General features: G+C 55.7%; 3 protein-coding genes across 10 annotated transcripts in view; all 3 read right to left on the bottom strand.

The window, feature by feature from the left end:
- Window positions 1–63: 63 nt before the first annotated feature.
- PLIN5 (perilipin 5) lies at window positions 64–12,236 on the bottom strand. 6 transcript variants are annotated; one of them, XM_063620810.1, is made up of 9 exons: window positions 12,080–12,236; window positions 11,750–11,819; window positions 10,932–11,012; window positions 8,563–8,758; window positions 6,736–6,818; window positions 5,972–6,152; window positions 3,146–3,345; window positions 2,472–2,585; window positions 64–1,607 (listed from the first exon to the last, which is right to left on the bottom strand). In XM_063620810.1, the coding sequence occupies exons 3-9, from the start codon at window positions 10,989–10,991 to the stop codon at window positions 1,056–1,058; spliced, it is 1,386 nt and encodes a 461-aa protein (XP_063476880.1). In that variant the 5' UTR covers window positions 10,992–11,012; window positions 11,750–11,819; window positions 12,080–12,236; the 3' UTR covers window positions 64–1,055. The 6 variants fall into 6 exon arrangements, with proteins under 6 accessions (XP_063476880.1, XP_055106432.1, XP_063476883.1 ...); XM_055250457.2 differs by lacking the exon at window positions 11,750–11,819 and having other exon boundaries at window positions 12,080–12,235; XM_063620813.1 differs by lacking the exons at window positions 8,563–8,758; window positions 11,750–11,819 and having other exon boundaries at window positions 12,080–12,146.
- Window positions 12,237–14,127: 1,891 nt separating this feature from the next.
- LRG1 (leucine rich alpha-2-glycoprotein 1) lies at window positions 14,128–17,186 on the bottom strand. The gene is made up of 2 exons (XM_055250482.2): window positions 17,021–17,186; window positions 14,128–15,986 (listed from the first exon to the last, which is right to left on the bottom strand). Exons 1-2 carry the CDS (start codon window positions 17,050–17,052, stop codon window positions 14,975–14,977), a joined length of 1,044 nt encoding a protein of 347 aa, XP_055106457.1. The 5' UTR covers window positions 17,053–17,186; the 3' UTR covers window positions 14,128–14,974.
- Window positions 17,187–19,986: 2,800 nt separating this feature from the next.
- The window catches only part of SEMA6B (semaphorin 6B), a 36,842-nt gene continuing 33,895 nt past the window's right edge, over window positions 19,987–22,933 (bottom strand). For all 3 annotated transcript variants that reach the window (XM_055249602.2, XM_055249601.2, XM_055249603.2), the window contains exon 17: window positions 19,987–21,537. In XM_055249602.2, coding sequence (XP_055105577.1) covers window positions 20,636–21,537 — 902 coding nt within the window. In that variant the 3' untranslated portion in view covers window positions 19,987–20,635. The remainder of the gene's footprint in view (window positions 21,538–22,933) is intronic.

Genomic DNA, 22,933 nt, shown 5'->3' on the forward strand with positions numbered 1-22,933 from the left:
ACCTCCGTGGCCCCCAGCCCCCTGGGACTGAGACCCACCCTGGCTGGAACACACACATGGGCCTTTCAACGAAAAGGACCTTTATTCTGGGGGCAAATCTCAAACAGCAAAGCAAGCGGGTATGGCAGGCTGAGCAGGACAGCCCACGGGCAGAGGAGGGCTCACTTTTCAAAGTTCCAAATAGGGCAAAATGTGTGTTTCCCTGGAAAGTATTTTTTAAAAACATTTTTGAGATAGGGTCTTGCTGTGTCACCCAGGCAAGAGTGCAGGGGCAAGATCATGGTTCGCTGCAGCCTCCAACTCCTGGGCTCAAGCAGTCCTCCCACCTTGGCCTCCCAAACTGCTGTGATTACAGGTGTCAGCCACACACCCAGTCAGGGCTCTACTTTTCAAAGCCCCAAACAGAAGGCATTGGGCAAAATGTGTATTTCTTGGGGAGGCTGTTATTATTTTTTGTTAGACGGAGTCTCGCTCTGTCACCCAGGCTGGTGTGCAGTGGCGTGATCTCTGCTCACTGCAACCTCTGCGCCTCTCGGGTTTAAGCAATTCTTCTGCGTCAGCCTCACAGCTAGCTGGGACTACAGGTGCACACCACCATGCCTGGCTTTTTTATATATATATATATATTTTTAGTAGAGACAGGGTTTCATCATGTTGGCCAGGGTGATCTCGAACTCCTGACCTCAGATGATCCACCTGCCTCAGCCTCCCAAGGTGCTGGGATTACAGGCGTGAGCCACTGTGCCCAGCCCCTTGGAAAGATTTGGATGAGCTTCATGGAGCTGGGGAACAGGGCATAGGTGAAGAACCCAGCTTGTGGCTCAGGTTGGCCTGAATTGGGTTCGAGGCCCTGCTCCCCCTGGGCCTCTTTGTCCATGTGTTCAAGGAAAAAATGGGAGAGTCCAATACCAAAACGGTGGTGAGGGATCCTGAGTTGGGCCTGATTCCAAAGAAGGGTCAAGGCCAAGGCCTCATGCTTACGTGTGGCCACCAGGGGGCAGCAGGGATCGGGGCGTGCAGGTGGCCTTTCCTCCCCGCCTCCACTGGCCCATGGGTCAGAAGTCCAGCTCGGGCATCAGGGTGTGCTTGACCGGGCAGCTGGGGGTCTCAGGTTCCTGCTCGCAGATGTCCCCGGCAACACCCATCCCGTCCCCATCCCCATTCCCATCCCTGTGCTGGGCCTCCCAGGCTCTCTGCTGGGCCGGCCAGTCCAGGTGTGCCCAGCGGGGGTCAGGGCCCCCGATGACCTCGTCCACCAGGTCCGCCAGGTCGGGCAGGGGCTCGGGTCGCTCCACAAGGATGGGCGCGAAGGGTCCCACCAGCCAGGGCAGCGGCACGGCCTGCACCACCAGCTCTAGCAGCTCGTCCACGCAGGCGTGCGCACGGGCCACGCGACCCCGGCCCTCGGCCAGCGCGGCCGCTGGCACGTCCTTGAAGCAGCGGGCATCAGCAAAGGCGGTCTGCAGGGCGTCCACGCTGCGCCGCACCTCAGCCACCTTCTCCTGGGCGCCGGGGGGCAGGCCCCGCACGCTGGACTCCAGTGCCTCTACTGTGCCCTGCAGCTCCTGGGTCAGGCTGCGGGACAGCACCAGCGTCTCCAGCTCTGCCTGCAGGGGGCGGGGACCTCAGTTTCCCCTATGGAAGCCCAGGAGGACTGCTGTCCTGCCCCGGTTTCTCTGATGGACCCACAGTGGGGCTATCAACCTGTCTCATAGTCCTGTCCCCCATAGACACAGAACGTGACCCAGCCCTGACTCAGTCTCCTTCATAAACACACAATGGGGCCGGGTGCGGTGGCTCATGCCTGTAATCCCAGCACTTTGGGAGGCCGAGGCGGGCGGATCACCTGAGGTGCAGAGCTCAAGACTAGCCTGGCCAACATGGTGAAACCCCGTATCTACCAAAAATAAAAAAAAATTAGCCGGGCGTGGTGGTGGGCACCTGTAGTCCCAGCTACTTAGGAGACTAAGACAGGAGAATCGCTTGAACCTGGGAGGCGGAAGTTGCAGTGAGCTGAGATCGTGCCACTGCACTCCAGCCTGGGCGACAGAGTGAGACTCCATCTCAAATAAATAAATAAAAATAAAGTGGAAAGCGGAGAGATGGTTTATAGGCTATAGGTTCAGGGAGAGAATGTGGAGGGAGGGAAAGAGAGAAGGAGTGGGAAGCCAGGGACTATTGCTTGCCTGGGCCAACACGCCCCTCTCCTCCCACCTCCCTCCATCTCAAAAATAAATAAAACAATAAAACTCCATCTCAAAATAAATACATGAGTAAAACACACAATGGGACTTAAACCTGCCCCAGTTTCCCCCCACAGACACCTCAACTAACTGAGCTCAGCACTTGGTTTGAGATATCTTGAGCTGGGTTTCCCAGCAGTACTAGGCTGACCCACAGTCCGTCACTCCCCCTCTTCCTCCGCGGCCTGGTGGCAGACACCACCTCACCTGGCACTCCTGCGGTCTCACCTGGCTCCGGCGGCGGCTCTCCGGAGGGCGCTGGCCCCATTCCCCCCACAGCTCGTGCACCTTCCCAGGGCGGGCCGGGGTGGTGAGGGTCACCCCAAACTGCATGTGATCTATCTGCAAGGACAGAAATGGCAGTCTTCAGAGCTGGGGGATCTAGGGGTGGCGGTGGGGTCCAGGACCACTGATCTGGCCTCAGTAAGCATTTAGGAGACCGAGGCAGGTTGTGCAGGGCCGTGGGGAAGACTTGGGCTTGGACCCCAAGGGAGGTGGGAGCCATAGAGGGCTGTGGGTAGAGAAGGGACAGACCTGACTCAGGGGCTCACAGGTGCCCTCTGGTGACTGCTGCGGGGAGGGAAGAGCTGAGGATGGGAGGATTCTGATGAGGACGGCACCAGAAGAGGAAGGCTCTCTTCTGACCTACCCTAACTCGCTATAAATTCCAGCTTCTCCTTCCCCTCTTCCACAAAACCCCTCCCTGACTCTCCAGGCAGAGCCATGACATCCCTGGGCTCCTCCAGGCCCGGGTCCCCCAGCCCTGAACACACGCAGCTGGAGACAGCTGCACCCAGCTCCGCCTCCTGCTTCAGGCTAGCACGGGATCTGGTATTCAGCTGGCGCTCAATCCATGCTGATTGGCCTGCATCCCGGAGCAGAGGCGGGCAGCGGGCTCTCACCAGCTCCAGCGTCTCCTGCAGCTGGGCCAGGGTGTCCTGGGCACGGTGTTTGCTCTGCCTCAGTTTCCCCAGAGAGTGCTCGTAGGCCAGGTGACGGATCCGCGCTGACAGGGAGCCGAGGCGCACAAAGTAGCCCTGCTGTCTCCTCTGATCCTCCACGGAACCCACTTCAGGGCCCTCAGCCTCAGCTGCCAGTGCCGCTGGAGGACAGGATTCGGGGACAGCACGGGGACAGCGCGGGGTCAGCACAGCCACCCCCTCCACATCTGCTCACCCACCTCTGGGTACAGAAGCCACAGGTTCCCACATTCACAGTTCCCCTTGACTGACATCAACCCATTTGGTCTTCCCCAAACCCTAAGATGTAGGCACTATTGTGGGCCCTGTTTTACACAGGAGGAAAACCGAGGCAAGGGAGAGGTGAGATCCTGCAGGATGCAAGAAGCAGACCCAGATTGGAACTCAGGCACGTTGGCCCCAAACTGCTTAACCATTTTTTTTTTCTTTGAGATAGAGTCTCGCTCTGCCCCCAGGCTGGAGTGCAGTGGCACTATCCCAGCTCACTGCAACCTCTGACTCCCAGGATCAAGCGATTCTCCTGCCTCAGCCTCCTAAGTAGCTGGGACCACAGGCATGCACCACCACATCTGATTAAGTTTTGTATTTTTAGTAGAGATGGGGTTTCACCACGTTGGCCAGGCTGGTCTAGAACTCCTGAGCTCAACTGATCCACCGGCCTCGGCCTCCTAAAGTGCTGGGTTTACAGGTATGAGCCACCGTGCCCGGCCTGCTTAACCATTCTTTTAAGCAGCCTTTTTTTTTTTTTTTTTTTCAGACGGAGTGTTGCTCTGTCCCCCAGGCTAGAGTACGGTGGCGCGATCTCGACTCACTGCAAGCTCCGCCTCCCGGGTTCACGCCATTCTCCTGCCTCAGCCTCCCGAGTAGCTGGGACTACAGGCGCCCGCCAACACGCCCGGCTAATTTTTTTGTATTTTTAGTAGAGACGGGGTTTCACCGTGTTAGCCAGGATGGTCTCGATCTCCTGACCTCGTGATCCGCCCACCTTGGCCTCCCAAAGTGCTGGGATTACAGGCTTGAGCCACCGCGCCCGGCCTTTTAAGCAGCCTTTTAAAAATATAGGTTGGGCGCAGCGGCATGCACCTGTAATCCCAGCACTTTGGGAGGCCGAGATGGGAGGACTGCTTGAGCCCAGGGAGGATGACTTTGAGACCAGCTTAGGCAATACAGCAAGACCCCATCTCTAAAAAAGAAATACGGAAAGTAGCCAGGGCTGGGCACAGTGGTGCGTGCCTGTAGTCCCAGCTGCTTGAGAAGCTGAGGCAGGAGGATCAATTGAGCCCAGGAATTGAAGGCTGCAGTTAGCTATGATCACGCCACTGCCCTCTAGCCTGGGCAACAGAACAAGACTCCGTCTCAAAAAAAAATTAAAATTAAAAAAATGAAAAATAATAAAGAGAAAATCCACACAAGATATGGTGGAAAAAAATAAAAAGAATATATCATAGTCCAGGCACAGTGGCTCACACCTGTAATCCCAGCACTTTGGGAGGCCAAGGCAGGGGGATCACTTGAGCCCAGGAGTTGGAGACCAGCCTGGGCAACATAGCAAGACCCCCATCTCTAAAAAAAATTTTTTTTTTTTTTTTTTTTTTTTGAGACAGAGTCTCACTCTGTCGCCCAGGCTGGAGTGCAGTGGTGCAATCTCGGCTCACTGCAAGCTCCGCCTCCCAGGTTCACGCCATTCTCCCACCTCAGCCTCCCGAGTAGCTGGGACTACAGGTGGCCGCCACCAGGCCCGGCTAATTTTTTGTATTTTTAGTAGAGACGGGGTTTGCACCGTGTGAGCCAGGATGTTCTTGATCTCCTGACCTTGTGATCGGCCTGCCTCGGCCTCCCAAAGTGCTGGGATTACAGGTGTGAGCCACCGCGCCCAGCCGCCTCCCTGCTTTTCTGCTAAGGTTGGGGTAAGCCCATACATTCTTCCAGTGCCGTAAGGCTGGAGTTGGACATTCACATGGTCTCCAGGGCCAGGCAGGTACCAAAAACCATCAAAGTAGATACGACATAACCACTGGAGACTAGTGGGGCTAAGCAAACCATCTGAAGGGGCAGACAATACCCTGGCTGTGTCTAGTAGTTTTTCTTTTTTTTTTTTTTTGAGACAGAGTCTTGCACTGTCGCCCGGACTGGAGTGCAATGGCGCGATCTCGGCTCATTGCAACCTTCACCTCCCGGGTTCAAGTGATTCTCCTGCCTCAGCCTCCCGAGTAGCTGAGAATACAGGCACCTGCCACCATGCCTGGCTAATTTTTTGTATTTTTAGTAGAGACGGGGTTTCACTATGTTGGCCAAGCTGGTCTTGAATTCCTGACCTCATGATCTGCCCATCTTGGCCTCCCAAAGTGCTGGGATTACAGGCGTAAGCCACTGTGCCCGGCAGTGTGTCTAGTTTTTCAAAACAAGCCAAGAATCGGGACATGTAATGCAAAATCTGGTTGTTAAATGCATGCAAAGAATGAAAATATTTAAAACATGTTGTATAGGCATTTGGGGGGCCACCAGTTTGGGACCTCAAGTCTAAAAGCCCTGTATGCCCTTAGGGTCTGGGTGTTCTGACTCCTGGCAGGATGCAGGTTGGGGTCCATAGAAGTGACCGGGAGAGAGGACAGGCCTGGTTTCGAGTTGTATGTTTCCTGCTGATCTGCTGTGTGACCTTGGGTGAGTCTCAGACCTCTCTGATCCGTACCATGGGGGGATGGGGACGGGGCAGGACTCAGGGGTTAGGGTTGAGGGTGTCGTCCTCACCGAGCTCTTCCTCCGTCATGGGCAGGAAGTGATCCACCAGCTCCTCTGATTTTTCCAGCACGACATCCATGGCATGGCTCACGGAGCGCTTCAGTTCCACGCTCCAGCGCCGGCCTCGCCGGGCCAGGTCCACCACACCCGTGACACTGCTGGCCACCGCGTCCTTGGCCGAGGTCACCACCTGGAAGGAAGGGCCCCCCCCACTCCAGGCACCGCGGGACTCCAGCTCCATTTCTGCCACCCTAGTTCCCTGGGGCTGGGATTCAAAGATCCCTGGACTTCTTCCTGGCTCTGTGCCTCAGTTTCCCCTATAAAATAGGTGATAAAACCCTTCCTTCACAGAGGGTGTTGAGGGAGTTACCAGCCCTTACTAGCAATACATATATATATACATACATATATATACATATACATACACATATATACACATATACATATACGTATATATACACATATATGTATATATATACACATATACGTATACGTATATATACGCATACGTATATATACACATATACGTATATATACATGTATACGTATATACATATATACACTTATACATATATACACATATATACACTATACAGATATACATATATGTATATATACATACATACACACACACACACATGTTGCAGTTATCTTAACCTGGCTGTTTTTTCTCGAGTTAACTAACAGCCTGGCTGGCACCATCCCTCCCTCCCTCCCGCCTTTAGTCTGTCCTGCCCCCGCTGGAGGTCCCCATGTCTAGTTGTCCGGGGTACCATCTCCGAAGGTTGCTGGAGAAAGGGAAGCTTCTTCTCCAGCTTGTCCAGGCCCCTGCAGGCGAGACTGTTCATGGTGGCCACTGAAGGGAGAGAGGTGGGGAGTGAGACTCGGGGAGACACAGAGGGAGATAGGGAAACAGTGAGAGTTGTAGAGGGAGGGAATGCTAGAGAGAGAAGCAGAGACAGAGAAGGAAGGAGACCAGGAGAGACAGGGAGAGACAAAACAGAATGATGGAAATGAGACCCACACCAGGAGATGGACAGGCTTCCTGAGACGTTACACCAAGAAACCGCTTACACCAAAGACGATGGTGCAGATACCTGTGGCTCCTGGAGAGCCTAGGAGAGGTAGATGGGGAGAAGGCTTAGATCACAGGGGGATCTGCCTTTCTCCCTAGGTGAGACTGGGGGCCCTGAGTGTATGGGTAGGCCACTGCCTCCTCTGCCCTCCTGCCTGGGCCCTGCCACCCACCCTGTTCTCCCAGCACCAAGGTGACTTTCCAGCCGTGCCCAGCTCAGATGGCCCAGAGGACAGACTCAAGGTCACAGAAGCTGGCTGAGAGGGAGGTGAGGAGGTGCTGAGCTAGGACCCTCAGGTGACCTTCTTCCTGGGTCAGACTAGAGGCCAAGGGTCCTGTAGTCCCCCGCCTGTCATCGGCTCAGGGGTCCACAGAGATGTGAGAACTGCAGAGTGGAGGCTGCGGGGCTGAGGACAGGCAGAGGCAGGCGCAGAGGGGAGGGGGCCTGGAGAGACAAATGGACCCAAGCCACCTCAGGCCAACAAATGAGGGGACACAGGGAGACAGACGGAATAGGGACAGAGAGGAGGGGCCCCGCCAGTAAACAGGTAAGGGCAGAGGGCCAGGGGATCAGATTTATTTATTTAGAGACAGAGTCTAGCTCTATCACCCAGGCTGGAGTGCAGTGGCGCGATCTCGGCTTGCTGCAACCCCTGCCTCTCAGGTTCAAGCGATTCTCCTGCCTCAGCCTCCCATGGAGCTGGGATTACAGGTGCCTACCACCACGCCCAGCTAATTTTTTGTATTTTTAGTAGAGATGGGGTTTCACCATGTTGGCCAGGCTGGTCTCGAACTCCTGACCTCAAGTGATCTGCCTGCCTCGGACTCCTAAAATGCTGGGATTACAGGCATGAGCCACGGCGCCTGTCAGGGGATCAGATTTTTTTTTTTCTTTTTTTTTGAGATGGAGTCTCACTCTGTTGCCCAGGCTAGAGTGCAATGGTGCGGTCTTGGCTCACTGCAACCTCCGCCTCCCAGGTTCAAGCAATTCTCCTGCCTCAGCCTCCCGAGTAGCTGTGATTACAGGTGCGTGCCACCACTCCTGGCCAAGTTTTGTATTTTTAGTAGAGACAGGGTTTCACTATGTTATCCAGGCTGGTCTTGAATTCCTGACCTTGTGATCCATCCGCCTCAGCCTCACAAAGTGCTGGGATTACAGGCATGAGCTACCACACCCAGCCAGATGTTAAAAAAAAAAAAAAAAAAAAAAAAAATTTTTTTTTTGAGATACAGGGTCTCGCTATGTTGCCCCGGCTGGTCTTGAACTCCTGGCCTCAAGTGAGCCTCCTGCCTCGGCCTCCCAAAGTGCTGGCATCATAGGCATGAGCCACCATGCCCAGCTGGTGATCAGATTAAAGAGAGACTTAAGTGAAAAGATTGAGGAGAGGTGGCATGGCAGTGGGACAGGTGGCTAGGCTGAAGATGACCCCCAGGAATGTCATGCAGATAGACCAAGGAGGATGGGACGGGACGGGGGCGGGGCAGGCAAGCCACAGCTCCTGGGGACACAGGCCGGGGCACTCACGCTGGGGCTGCAGGTGCTCGAGCAGCGGCTGGGCGTGGTCCAGGGCACGGGTGGTCAGGCCGCACACGCAGTTCTCGGCCAGGCGGCAGGCGGAGCCCAGCAGCGGGTGCCTGTCTTTGGCCGCGCTGTAAGCATCGCAGACCGCGGTGCACGTGGCCCTGACCAGGGGCAGAGCCACCACGCGCTGCACCACGTTCTGCGGGAAGGGTCGGCATCAGGGAGACCCTGGGGGAAGTGGGACCCCAGCCACACCTCAACCTACTTCCCCTCTCTGGGCCAGGATGAGGGATGTGAGAGTGGAAGGATGGAGTACTGAGCATCGTGGTGTACTGTAGAGGCGGTGAAGATAAATGCGGATGTGAGAGTGTCATGGTTCCTGCATGCACGGGCTCCTCTTCCCATGGCGTACACAGAGCATTACAATTTTGTTTGTAATGGGGTTTCACTCTTGTCACCCAGGCTGGAGTGCAGTGGCACCTTCTCGGCTCACTGCAACCTCCTCCTCCTGGATTCAAACAATTCTCCTGCCTCAGCCTCCCAAGTAGCTGGGATTACAGGTGCCCACCACCACACCTGGCAATTATTATTATTATTTAAGACGGAGTCTCGCTCTATCACCCAGGCTGGAGTGCAGTGGTGCGATCTCGGCTCAGCGCAACCTCTGCCTCTTGGGTTCAAGTGATTCTCCTGCCTCAGCCCCCTGAGGAGCTGGGATTACAGGGATGTGCCACCATACTCGTTTTGTTTTGTTTTGTATTTTTAGTAGAGATGGGGTTTCTCCACGTTGGTCAGGCTGGTCTCAAACTCCCAACCTCAGGTGATCCACCTGCCTTGGCCTCCCAAAGTATAGGGATTACAGGCGTGAGCCACCGCGCCCAGCCAATTTATTTTTATTTTTAGTAGAAACAGGATTTCACTATGTTGGCCAGGCTGGTCTCGAACTCCTGACCTCAGGTGATCCACCCACCTCAGCCTCCCACAGTGCTGGGATTACAGGCCTGAGCCATTGCACCTGGTCACAGTTTTTTTGTTTTCAATAAAGACAAGGTCTTGCTCTGTTGCCCAGGCTGAAGGGCAGTGATTCAAGCACGGCTCACTGCAGCCTCAGCCTCGTAGGCTCAAGCAATCCTCCCACCTCAGTCTCCAAGTACCTCGGATTACAGGTGCCCACCACTGTGCCCAGCTAATTTTATTTTATAGAGATAGAGTCTTGCTGTGTTGCCCATGCTGGTCTTGAACTCCTGGCTCAAGCGATCCTCCTGCTTCAGTCTCCTAATATGCTGGGATTATAGGCATGAGCCACTGCACCTGGCCAAATACTATATTTTTTTTTTATCTGCATTTGGTTGAAAAAGGTCTGCATATTTCTGTCTCCTGGGTTCAAGAGATTCTCCTGCCTCAGCCTCCCAATTAGCTGAGATTACAGACAGCCATCACCGCACCTGGCTTTTGTTTTTTTTTTTTTTGAGATGGAGTCTCGTTCTTGTTACCCAGGCTGGAGTGCAGTGGCGTGATCTCGGCTCACTGCAACCCCCGCCTTCAGGGCTCAAGCGATTCTCCTGCCTCAGGCTCCCGAGTAGCTGGGACTACAGGCACCCACCACCACACAGGGCTAATTCTTGTATTTTTAGTAGAGACAGGGTTTCACCAAGTTGGCCAAGCTGGTCTCGAACTCCTGACCTCAGTTGATCTGCCCGCTTGGCCTCCCAAAGTGCTGGGATTACAGGCGTGAGCCACCGCACCCAGCCTGACCTGTGCAGTTCAAACCCATGTTGTTAAAGGGTCGACTGTGATCTGTCTGCTCGAGGGAGGAGATGTTAGATTCTGGGGGTTCCGAGCACTGCCCCTGGAGCACAGTGGCCTCTGTTCACTTCTGGTTCAGCTGCCTGCAAGTTGTGTGAACTTGGGCAAGCAACTGAACTGTTCTGTGCCTTGGTTTCCCCATCTATGAAATGCGTTACTAGGGTTGTGATGGGTGTTCAAGGAGCCAATATATGTGAAACTCTTGGAACTGCGACCGATACGGTGATTGCTGCTCTTACTATTGTTGTTGTTATTGAGGGCGCCATGATGGTGGACATGGAGACAGAAGGATACAGGTGGAGACCCAGGGATCGGAGGAGAGGGAAAGGGTTGGGTAGGGCCCACAGAAGCCAGCTGGGTGTCTTTGAGAGATACTCCCCTCCCAGGGCCTCATTAAGCCCCCACTAGGAAATAGACCATTCCCTCCATGGACCAAAATAGTTTATGACTCAGGTTTTCCCAGCAAGAAGAGGAGTGGGGCGGGATACCTGGCCTGAAACGCTCCTAGAAGGGACTGTCCCACACAATTCCTTGTGTCCCCACTCCATGGGAGGGGCAGCCCTCACCTGCTGGTCCTGCTCCCACACACTGGGTCTGGGGATCTGAGCCGCCTCGTCTTCGGACATCGTGCTGCAAACAGGTTCACCCTGCGGGGCAGGATTGAGTAAAGGGAGCACCTGCCCAGGCGTCAGATCCTGTCAAATTGGGCTCTGTGACTCTAGCAACTCTCAAACCTCTTGGGGCCTCAGTTTCCTCATCTGCATAATAGGGCATTCTGTGGGGCTCAGACAATGCATGTCCAGACCTCTGTACACAGAAGGTGTCCAATAATGAGCCTCTGGCCAGGTGGGGTTGCTGGAGTGACTCGAAGCATGGTCTCTGAGGTGAGAAAGACCTGGGTTCAAATGCTACCATTAATTGCGGTGTTATTTTTATTATTTTTTTAAAGACAGAATCTCTCTCGCCCAGGCTGGAGAGCAGTGGCGCCATCTCAGCTGACTGCAATTTCCACCTCCCAGGTTCAAGTGATTCTCCTGCCTCAGCCTCCCAGTTAGCTGGGATTACCCACGTGCCACCATGCTCGGCCAATTTTTGTATTTTCAGTAGAAACGGGGTTTCGCCATGTTGCCCAGGCTGGTCTCAAACTTCTGGGCTCAAGTGATCCGCCTGCCTCGGCCTCCCAAAGTGCTGGGATTACAGGCGTGAGACACTGCACCTGGCCAGCTGTGGGATTTTTGGCAAGCACCTTCACCTCTCTGGGCTGTTTCCTGTTTTGTAAGATGGGGGAGGTCCCTGCTACCCCTGCGGCCCTTGCCTACGCCCAGAACTGCCCAAGCACCCCAGACGGCTGGAGGTGGTAGCTGCTGGGTCCTAGTCCACTCACAGCTCATTTGACAGACAGGGCAACTGAGGCACGCAGCAGGTCCATGCTGGTCCCAAGGTCACGCAGCCAGCTAGAGTTAGAGGGGGGAGCTCGACCTCAGGCCTCAGACTTGCCGCCTGCGATCCCTCCGGTTGCCACCCCGCGTCCTCTGAGGCCTGGTCCTCGCCCAACTGGGTCCTGAGCTGGGGCCAACTGGGCCAAGGGTCCCAGCCACCTGCTCTGGCCGGTCGTACCCGTCCCACGCCGCCAGACCTTCGCCCAACCACCCTATCTGGAGCTCCTCTCCTGAGCCCCGGGGACGCTCCTGGACGCCGCCCTCAGGGCACTCACCTGGGCGCGAGCGGCTTCAGACCCCAGGTGTCTCCGCTGACCCCAGGCTCAAGTTTCCGCTCCTCCCGCTAGTCCCGCCCGTTCCTCTTATAGCTGCTCGCGGAGTGGGGGGGGGCCTCCGGAACTGACCAATGGGGAGAGGCCGTGCGGGGGCGTGCCCAGGGGGCGTGGCTCCAGGCTTCCCTCGGCCTCTCCTTGAGCCAGCCCAGGGCCCTACGGTTGCCATAGCAATTCGGGAGCGCTAGATTCAAAAGATTGAGCTATTATACTTTCCCGGACCAAGTCTGGCCACCTGTCACCCTCACTGCTGTTGCCATAGAGACAGTCCATGCGATCATAGCCCCCATAGCCCTGCTGAGTGACCTTGGCCAACTCGCTGCTGACTTTTCTTATTAATTATTGTTATTTATCGATTTTTGAGACTGGGTCTTGCTCGGTTGCCCAGGGCTAGAGTGCAGTGGTGTGATCATAGCTCACTGCAAGCCTTGCCCTCCTAGGCTGAGGTGATCCTCCCGCCTCAGTCTCCTAAGTAGCTGGGACCACAGGCACACACCACCACGGCCAGCTAACTTTTTAAATTTTTTGGAGAGACGAGATGTTCCTGTGTTGACCAGGCTTGTCTTCAACCCCTGAGCCCCAAGTAATCCTTCCACCTCAGCCTTCCAAACTGCTGGGATTACAGGTGTGAGCCATTGCACCCAGCCTCTTTTTATTTCTTAATCTGCCCCTTAACTAAGCCGGAAGCCAGGCCTGCCCTTTCCCTAGGATCCCCATTTCACAGATGAGCAAGCTGAGGCTCAGAGATCATAAATCACTTGCCCTGCATACCATAGCAAGCGAGGGATCCTATTCCTTTTTTTGAAACAGAGTCTGACTCTGTCACCCAGGCTGGAGTGCACTGGCACGATCTCGGCACACTGCAACCTCCGCCACCTGGGTTCAAGTGATTCTCCTGCCTCGACCTCCCAAGTAGCTGGGATTACAGGCGCCCGCCACCACAGCTAGCTAATTTTTGTATTTTTACTAGAGATGGGGTTTCACCATATTGATCAGGCTGGTCTTGAACTCCTGACCTCGTGATTTGCCTGCCTTAGCCTCCCAAAGTACTAGGATTACAGGCATGAGCCACCGCGCCCGGCCAGGGATCCTATTCAAACTGAGCCTTGCTGGACCCCAGAACCCTGCCTTTTCATTGCCGTGCCTGGAATGACCACAGATGTAGGCATGGTCTTTTTATTTTTATTTTTATTTTTATTTTTGAGACACAGTTTCACTCTGTCACCCAGGCTGGAGTGCAGTGGCGCGATCTTGGCTCACTGCAACCTCCGCCTCCCAGGTTCGAGTGATTCTCCTGCCTGACCCTTCCAAGTAGCTGCTATTACAGGCACGTGCCACTATGCCTGGCTAATTTTTGTATTTTTAGTAGAGACAGGGTTTTGCCATGTTGGCCAGTCTGGTCTCGAACTCCTGACCTCAGGTGATCTGCCTGCCTCAGTCTCCCAAAGTGTTGGGATTACAGGCGTGAGCCATGGCGCCAGGCTGCATGGTCATTTTCTAGGGAGCTGGGAAAACTGGACATGCCCCCAAGCCCCAGGGTCTCCCAAATCTGACTGCAGCCCCCACATGGCCAATGCTGTATCAGCAGGTGGGCCCGGGACTCTGCCCATCCCTTCAGCCCCATCCTGCCCCTGCAACCTTGCCCGGGGCAAGTGCCCCCTTAGATGATCTCAGGCCAGCATGACAAATTGTTTGGAGACCTGGGCAATCTGGTTTAACTTAAACCTTCTCCCAGGACACAAGCCCTGGCAGAAATCCACTGGTAAAATGACACCCGGGCAACGGTCAAGGTTTTATTTCTAGTTAGGTCCCAGGATGGGGGAAGGGAGAGGAGAAGTCACAGGCCATTGATCCCAACTGTCATCCCCTAGGGAGACCATATCCCGCACCCCAGGGCCTGGGCCATGCCTCTTTTCCTCCTTCACCCTGGAGTCCTAGGAAGTTGATTTGAGAAGATGCCAGGAACACAATGAAAGCCAATTAATCCGATCCAGTTTTCAAGGGTTATTTATTAAACCCCTTGGGTCTGACCCCAAGCTAAGTGGGACTCAGCACCAGACCCTGCACTCAGAGAGCCCCCTGACTTGGGGAAGACAGAGTCAGAGAAAGGCAGCCCCAGTGTGGCCAGGGCTCAGCTGGAAGGAAGGACAAGGGGGCTGGGAGAACCCAGAGTTCCAGAGATCTGGGAAACAGGGAATGGCATTCCAGACAGAGGGCACACCTTGGGCATGGGTAAGGAAAGACCATCGTGTGTTCTAGGAAGCATGGGTGGGTGAAACGGGGTCCCAGCCACAATGGACAGCTCCGAGTCTCACCTGTAAAAGGCAGGATTATTTGTTTTTTATTTTTATTTTTATTTTTTTGAGATGGAGTCTCGCTCTGTCGCCCAGGCTAGAGTGCAGTGGCGCGATCTTGGCTCACCGCAAGCTCCGCCTCCCGGGTTCACGCCATTCTCCTGCCTCAGCCTCCCGAGTTGCTGGGACTACAGGCGCCCGCCACCACGCCTGGCTAATTTTTTGTATTTTTAGTAGAGACGGGGTTTCACCGTGGTCTCGATCTCCTGACCTCGTGATCCGCCCGCCTCGGCCTCCCAAAGTGCTGGGATTACAAGCGTGAGCCACCGCGCCCCGCCATTTTTTGTATTTTTAGTAGAGACAGGGTTTCACCGTGTTAGCCAGGATGGTCTCGATCTCCTGACCTCGTGATCCGCCCGCCTTGGCCTCCCAAAGTGCTGAGATTACAGGTGTGAGCCGCTGCGCCCAGCCAAAGGCAAGATTATTTGCTAAGTGGGTTTCAGTGTTCTACCAGACCCCCCACCCTCAACCCCAGCCCCCGGTCTCACTGGGACTCGGCCACTGCCAGGAGCGTCTGGCCCTTCACGGCTTCAGGCCCAGCACAGCGCGTGTCATTCTGGGAAAACATCTTGTCTTTTTGGCCCTGAAGCCAACGATAGAGGTCGCTCAGGTTCTGGTCACAGATCCAGGGGTTGCCGGAGATGTCAAAGCCATCCCGCATGTCCCGGTTTGGCTGCCCTAGGGATGCCCAGAGCCCCTCGGGCACGCTGGCCAGCGAGTTATTGGAGAGGTCCAGCATGTCCAGCTGCCGCAGGCCCTGGAAGGCACCGGCTGCCACCCTGGCCAGCTTGTTGCCGTTCAGGAAAAGGTAGCGAAGGTCCGGCTGGGGCAAGAGGAGATCCTTTCCCAGTACTTGCAATTTGTTGCCTTCTAGATGTAGCCGTTCTAATTGCAGCGGACCCCTCAGGAGGTCAGGTGGCAAGGTCTCCAGCTGGTTCTCCCCAAGGTCAAGGGTGCGTAGGAGGGTGAAGTTGGCCAGCAGCCCAGGGGGCAGTTTCCGGAGGCGGTTCCCAGACAGGCCCAGATGCTCCAGGGCTTTCAGGCCGTGCAGCCACGAGGCCTCCAGGACCTCCAGCTGGTTTTCTTTCAACACCAGGGTGTCCAGGGCGGCTGAGGCCTGGAAGAGGCCCGGGGGCAGCCCGGTCAGGGCATTTCGGGTTAGATCCAGCACCCTCAGCCGCGGCACTGGCCGCAGGAATTCGGGCGAGAGGCTTTCCAGCCCGTTGCTTGAGAGGTGCAATTCTTGGAGCTTAGAGGCGCCCTGGAGGAGGTTGGCTGGCAGGTGGGTCAGGTTGAAGAACTCCACGGCCAGGTGCACGGTGTCGGCTGGCAGGTAGCTGGGGATTTCGGCAGGTGGTTGACAGGAGATGGAGCTGCCATGGTCTGAGCGGAACACCTGGCAGTCTTTGGGGCTCAAGGCGACCCCCCAGGCTGAGGCTGCCAACAGCAGCAGCAGGGACAGAGTTCTAGAAAGATGGGGTTGAATGCCTCCTGGGCTGCAGGCAGTAACAGAAGATGCTTACTAAACCACAGTGAAAATACACTCAGCTAGGTGAAAATACACCCGCAAATCTGCCCACTTCTTCCCATCTCTGCGGCTACCAGCCTGGACTATGCTGCCTCATCTCTTACCTGGACTAGGGCAGTTGCTTCCTCCTCCTCTTCCAGCTTCTACCCTCACCCCCAACTGCTGCCAGAAGTGGCCCCTGTTCCAGGGAGAATTATAATTCTAGGAAAGTTGAGTTTCTGAGTGTAACTCCCGCATAATATGAATACACTTCCCCATCACCAGCCTAGCCCCCATGGGCTGTTAATTATTCACAGTCCAACTGGCTAGTTTCTTCTGATCTGGCTTATTTTCTGGGTCAGTCCTTGTCTCCCTGGCTCTGTTTTTTGATGTGAACTCCTATTCATCCTTCAAAGCCCCAGCTCCAATGCCCTCTTTTCCATGAAGACTTCTCTGCTCTGGGATCCTGGTCTTTCTGTACAGTCTTGACCAATTGAGTGCTTGGAGGAAGACAGATGTTCAGGTTCATGTTTTTGAGACAGAGTCTTGCTCAGTTGCCCAGGCTGGAGGGAATTGGCATGATCATAGCTTACGGCAGCCTCTGAACATGAAAAGCGTGTCCTGCTTTGGCCAGGTCTGAGGGTGGGCATTTAGCCTTGGGAAGCAGTGGTTTACACTTAGCACCATAACCCTTGGAAGCCTGGGGCTTTCCCACCTCCTCCCGGGCTTCCCTGGCCCGGCAGCCATCAAACATGGTCTGGACAGCCTTGGTCACTGTGGCCCCAGGCCTCTAACAAGAAGCCTCCCCCGGCTCCCTGCTGCCCATACCCACCTGGGCTTCTGCGGGTGTGTGTGTGTGTGTGTGTGTGTGTGCCAATCTTTCTGTCACAGTTAAGGTTGATCTGTCCCAGCCATCAGGCCTGTATCTGCTCCCCGTGACTTCTGTGGGTTAGCTGGAATGTCCTGTATCTCCACATGGCCTGGCGTTCAAACCTGCCTAGGACAGGTAGTGTGGGGACCTACCTTTTGGGTCGCTGTCTGCTCCAGGAGGACATGGTGGCTCTTCTCTTTTGCTTCTGGGTTGTCCTGTCCTGCGGAGGTGGCCTTATACCTGCCTGGACTGGGGGCAGGGGAACCAACCCTGGGGAAGTCCCCACCCCTGTCCAGTTCCTGATAGGGGCTGAGCCTAAGCCAGGCAGGGGAAGGGGAGGGGTCAGGATTACAAAATTGCTTCCTGGAAATTGTTTCCTGTTCAACCCCTTTTTGACCCTGCTTCTAAAACCGAGGTTTTTCTTTCCTTGTTTCCTGATTTTGGGGGACATCCAAGAGTCTCTCTAGTTGCATCCTCACTTCCCCCAACCCAGAGTTCAAGGATCAAGGTTTGCAAGGCACCATTCCTGGGGACAGGGATAGCTCTTTGAGCAAGAGGAGGTATTTACCATAAACTTGAGCAACCAGGAAGCTCACTGAAAAGAACAAAAAAACTCTTGTTTTGACTTCATGGTATGTTGATATTGCTTTTTTTAAATGAAGTCATTTTAAAAATACAATCCGATAGTGAGTAATGCCAAAAGCCTCTACGGTCCGTAGACAGTGGCTTGGGGGGAACCAAACCTGGTTCTGAATTCCAGCTCTGTCATGAAAACCTTTGCTTTGTGACATTTGGCAAGTGACTTAACTTTTCTTGGCCTCAGTTTCCCCATCTATGAAGCTGAATTCAAATCTCCAAGGGCTTCTGCCCCTTTTTCTCTTCATCTGAATCTGACATCCATGCTACTGTTTCCATTCTTCCTCATTTCCTATTAAATGCATTTGGAGGCTACAAATTTCCCTTTGAGAACAGCTTTGGCTGCATCTCATGGACCTGGCTACAGAGTGCTTGCATTCTTGTTGAGTTCTAAATATTTAGGTATGATGGTGTCACCTTTATCTGCACCTATGACTATTTTTTTTCTTTTTATTTTGAGACAGAGTCTCGCGCTGTTGCCCAGGCTGGAGTGCAGTGGCATGATCTCCGCTCACTGCAAGCTCCATGCTCCGCCTCCCGGGTTCACACCATTCTCCCGCCTCAGCCTCCCGAGTAGCTGGGACTACAGGCATGCACCACCATGCCTGGCTAATTTTTGTATTTTTAATAGAGACAGGATTTTGCCATGTGGCCCAGGCTGGTCTTGAACTCCTGAGCTCATGTGATCCACTGGCCTCGGCCTCCTAAAGTGCTGAAATTACAGGCGTGAGCCACCATGCCCTGTCATTTTTTTTTTTTTTTTTTTTTTTTGAGACAGCATTTTGCTCTGTTACCCAGCCTGGAGCTGTGTGGTGCAATCATAGCTAACTGTAGCTTTGACCATGGGTTCAAGGCCTCCCAAGTAGCTGGGACTACGGGCATGTGCCACCATGCCTGGCTAATTTATTTTTGAGATGGAGTCTCCCTCTATCACCCACGCTGGAGTGCAGTGATGTGATTTCGGCTCACTGCAACATCCACCTCCCGGGTTCAAGCAATTCTCCTGCCTCAGCCTCCCGAGTAGCTGGGAATACAGGCACATGCTACCATGCCCGGCTAATTTTTAAAATTTTTTTATGTTACCTACGCTGGTCTCAAACTCCTGGGCTCAAGGAATCTTCTCAGTCTCTCAAAGTGCTGGGGTTATAGACGTGAGCCACTGCACTCAGTCTGTCCTGTGCCCTGCCCTGTCTCCAGAGCCCAGCCGTTAGTTGGTCTTAATCAACATGGGCTGAGAGGAAGGAAGGCTTGTGAAATGCAGTGACACAGCAACAAAACGATCCCTTAAAATGAAATCAGATCACATCCCTGCTTAAAACTCTCTGATGGCTTCTTGTCCCACTTAAAACAAAATTCATAAGGCTGGCTGGGCGTGGTGGCTCATGCCTGTAATCCCAGCACTTTGGGAGGCCGAGGCAGGCGGATCACCTGATTTCAGGAGTTTGAGACCAGCCTGACCAATATGATGAAACCCCGTCTGTACTAAAAATACGAAAATTAGCCGGGCGTGGTGGCCGGTGCCTGTAGTCCCAGCTACTCGAGAGGCTGAGACAGGAGAATTGCTTGCACCCACGAGGCAGAGGTTGCAGTGAGCCCAGATCACGCCACTGTACTCCAGCTTGGGTGACAGAGCGAGACTCTGTCTCAAAAAAAAAAAAAAGAAAAAGAAACTGGCTCCTATGCAGATGAAGATGGGGACCCCGAAGTCTCCATGTTTCCATACTCAGCTCCCCAGATTTATTTTGACCCAGCCTTTTTTTTTTTTTTTTTGAGACAGAGTCTTGCTCTGTCACCCAGGCTGTAGTGCAGTGGTGTGATCTCAGCTCACTGCAACCTCTCACTCAGATTCAAGCGGTTCTCCTGCCTCAGTCGGCCGAGTAGCTGGGATTACAGGCACCCCCCACCAAGCCTGGCTAATTTTTTGTATTTTTAGTAGAGACAGGGTTTTGCCATGTTGGCCAGGCTGGTCTCGAACTCTTTACCTCAAGTGATCTGCCCACCTCGGCCTCCCAAAGTGCCGGGATTACAGGCATGAGCCACCGCGCCTGGCCTGGCCTTGACTTTTGAGGGTTCCCCCACCTGTGCCACCCCCAGGAGGCAGAGCATAGCCAGAGTCATGGGGGCCGGTGGTTGTAAACAGAGTTTTATTGATGGGGAGGGGGCTGGGGGAGGCAAACTCCAGAGAGGGTGGAGGACTCAGCCGGCCACGTGGCATGCATGGTCAGCTGGAGGTCAGAGGGGGGAGGTCACAAGGGGACGGGTGGCATGGGACTCTCTCACCACCCTGGGGCCGTATTTACAGAGGGGCCCCACCCACCTTCACCGCCCCCCAGGCCCCCAAGCCCTTTAGACAGCTGCTGCCGATGTGACTTCTGGGCAGGCCCTCCCCGTGTCCCCTGCCTGAAAGCCCGGCATTGTCCCTGCTTCCCTCTGCAGAGGGGAGGTTCAAACTCCTAACCGGCACCTTGGAGGCCCCCGGCCTTCTGGAAGCCCCAGCGTCGGCTCAGCCAACGCCCAGGCCGCTGGGGCCACCACGATAGTCGCTCGTGGACACACACCCTGCACGCGTGGCCCACCTGACACACACGCCCACAGCAGCCCTCGCTGGCACGCACACGCACACCCACCTCCCCGGCCCCTTGCACACGAACACGGCACGCACACGCACGCACACCCACACACGCCAGGGGCCTGGGTCGGGGAGGGACCTTTCCAGGGGTGGGGGAGGGCTTGGGTCTGCAGCTGTGGCCCCCCATTCCTCACCGGCGTCCAAGCCTCCCCTGCCTGCCGCCACCCCGAGAACGGAGTTGTGCAATTAGTTAGAAAACCGCAAAAGAAACCAAAACTGCAAAAGAAAACAAAACCTACGCGCATAAGGTCAACCTCAAATCCATAGCAAAGTCCTCCCGCCCACCCACCCCAAAACCGTCTCAGCGTCCTGCGGCCCCGGGTGGGGGGAGGGCGAGCTGGTTGTGCTTCCTTGTGGCGGAGGGGGCCCCCCACTCCGCGGGTGGGTCGCGGGGGGGGCTTGAGCACCCACTCGGAGTTGCCCCGGGCCCCGGCGTTCTGGCACCGTCTCTCGCTCCTGGTTCCCGTGGCTGGCACTGCCAAGGCATCGGGGGGCCCCCGGCCTAGGGCACGGGGGGCGCAGTCCTGTCCGCCCCCCCATAGGGGAGGAGGTGGGCCAAGTCTGTGCCGGGCCGGGCCCCGCCGCTGTTGAACGTGTGGGTGCGGCGCAGGGCGGCGGCCGGAGGGGCATGGGGGCCCGGTGGCCTCCTCAGGCTGCCCGTCGGTGGTGGGCTCCAGGGCCGCGGGAGGCCATCAGCGGCTGAGGCTGGGTCCAAGGGGCCCGTGGGCGCCGACACCACCCGCCGGCGGTCCGGGCTGGCGTGGGGGGTGAGCGGGAAGTCGCCGTGGGAAGCGCGGCCGGGCCGGGCAGCATAGAGGCGGGCGTCGGGGGTCGGCTCCCCCGGCGCGGGGGGCTGCTCGGGGGCCCGGGCAGGCGCCAGCAGCAGGAGGGAGGACGAAGCGGAGGCCGGGAGCAGGGGGTGGCCGTGGTCCCAGGCGCGGGGGCCCAGGGCGTGGGGGTGCGGGTGTGGGGTGGGCAGGCGCTTCTGCGGCAGCGGCGTCTGCTCGGGCGTGGGCAGCAGCCCCGAGTCCAGGTCGTGGGGCCCGCCCTGCAGCAGCGTGGCCTTGGCCCAGCCGTTCTGCATCAGGGGCGCCAGCAGGGCTTCAGGGGGAACCCCGGCGCCACCGCCGCCGCCTCCGCCCCCGCCCCGACCCCCGGGACCCTGAGCCCTGCGCTCGCCCAGGCGGCTGACGCTCAGCACCGCCTCGCCCGCCCCGTGCGCCAGGATGGCCTCCTTGTCCTTGCGCCGGGCCAGCTCCCGCCGCTCACGGAGGCCCATGAACCAGCCCACGCTGAAGCCGGACACCACGGCTCCCACCACGAAGGCCGCCACCGACGACGTCACCAGCAGATTCACCGACACCAGCCCCGCGCGGTCCTCCGAGAGGCTGGCCCGCAGGAGTCCTGGCCGGGGAGCAAAGGGGTGTTAGTGGGGCCGGTGGGGCGGCCCTGGGCACCCCTCCTACCTCCTTCCGTCCCTCTGTCCTCTTTTTTATTATTTTTATTTTTATTTATTCATTTATTTTTTTTTTTTGAGAAGGAGTCTTGCTTTGTGTGCCAGGCTGGAGTGCAGTGGGGCGATCTCAACTCACTGCAGCCTCTGCCTCCCATGTTCAAGTGATTCTCCTGCCTCAGCCTCCCGAGCATCTGGGACCACAGGTGCCTGCCACCACGCCCAGCTAATTCTTGTATTTTTAGTAGAGATGGTGTTTCACCATGTTGGCTAGGCTGGTCTCGAACTCCTGACCTTGTGATCTGCCCACTCTGCCTCCCAAAGTGCTGGGATTACAGGCATGAACCACCGCGCCTGGTCTTATTTTTATTATTTTTTAATTTCTTTCTTTTTTTTTTTTTTTGAGACAGTCCCCCAGGCTAGAGGGCAGTGGTGCAGCTCACTGCAACCCTGCCTCCAGCTACCTGTTTGTTTTATTAAAGACAGGATCCCAGCCAGGCATGGTGGCTCACACCCGTAATCCTAGCATTTTGCGAGGCTGAGGAGGGTAGATCACCTGAGGTCAGGAGTTTGAGACCAGCCTGGCTAACAAGTGAAACCCCATCTCTACTTAAAATACAAATTTTAGCCGGACATGGTGGCGTGTGCCTGTAATCTCAGCTACTCAGGAGGCTGAGGCAGGAGAATCAATTGAACCCGGGAGGTGGAGGTTGCAGTGAGCTGAGGTCACACCACTGCACTCCAGCCTGGGTGACAGAGCAAGACTCTGTCTCAAAAAAAAAAAAAAAAAAAAAAGACAGGTTCTCGCTCTGTTGCCCAAGCTGGAGTACAGTGGCCTGGTCACAGCTCATTGCAGCCTCCACCTCCCTGGGCTCAAGCGATCCTCCCGCCTCAGCCTCCCAAGTAGCTGGAATGACAGGCATGCACTGCCATGTCTGGATTATTTTTGGGTTTTTGTTTTAGAGACAGGGTTTCACTATGTTGCCCAGGCTGGTCTCGAACTCCTGAGCTCAAGTGATCGTCCTGTCTTGGCCTCTCAAAATGCTGGGATTATAGGCAGGAGCCGCTGCACCAGGCCCCTTCTGTCCTATTGAAGTTTGTCTGTCTGCCTTCTGTTGTCTCTTCGTCCTTCTCAAAGCCTGTCTGTTTCTTGGTGTCTCTGTTCTTCCCCTATCTCCTTCTTCAATACATGAGACCACCCCATGCCTTTCTTTTTTTTTTTTTGAGATGGAGTCTCGCTCTGTCGCCCAGGCTGGAGTGCAGTGGCGTGATCTTGGCTCACTGCAAGCTCCGCCTCCCGGGTTCACACCATTCTCCTGCCTCAGCCTCCCGAGTAGCTGGGACTAC

Source organism: Symphalangus syndactylus, chromosome 17, assembly GCF_028878055.3.
Source record: "Symphalangus syndactylus isolate Jambi chromosome 17, NHGRI_mSymSyn1-v2.1_pri, whole genome shotgun sequence".
NCBI lineage: Eukaryota > Metazoa > Chordata > Mammalia > Primates > Hylobatidae > Symphalangus > Symphalangus syndactylus.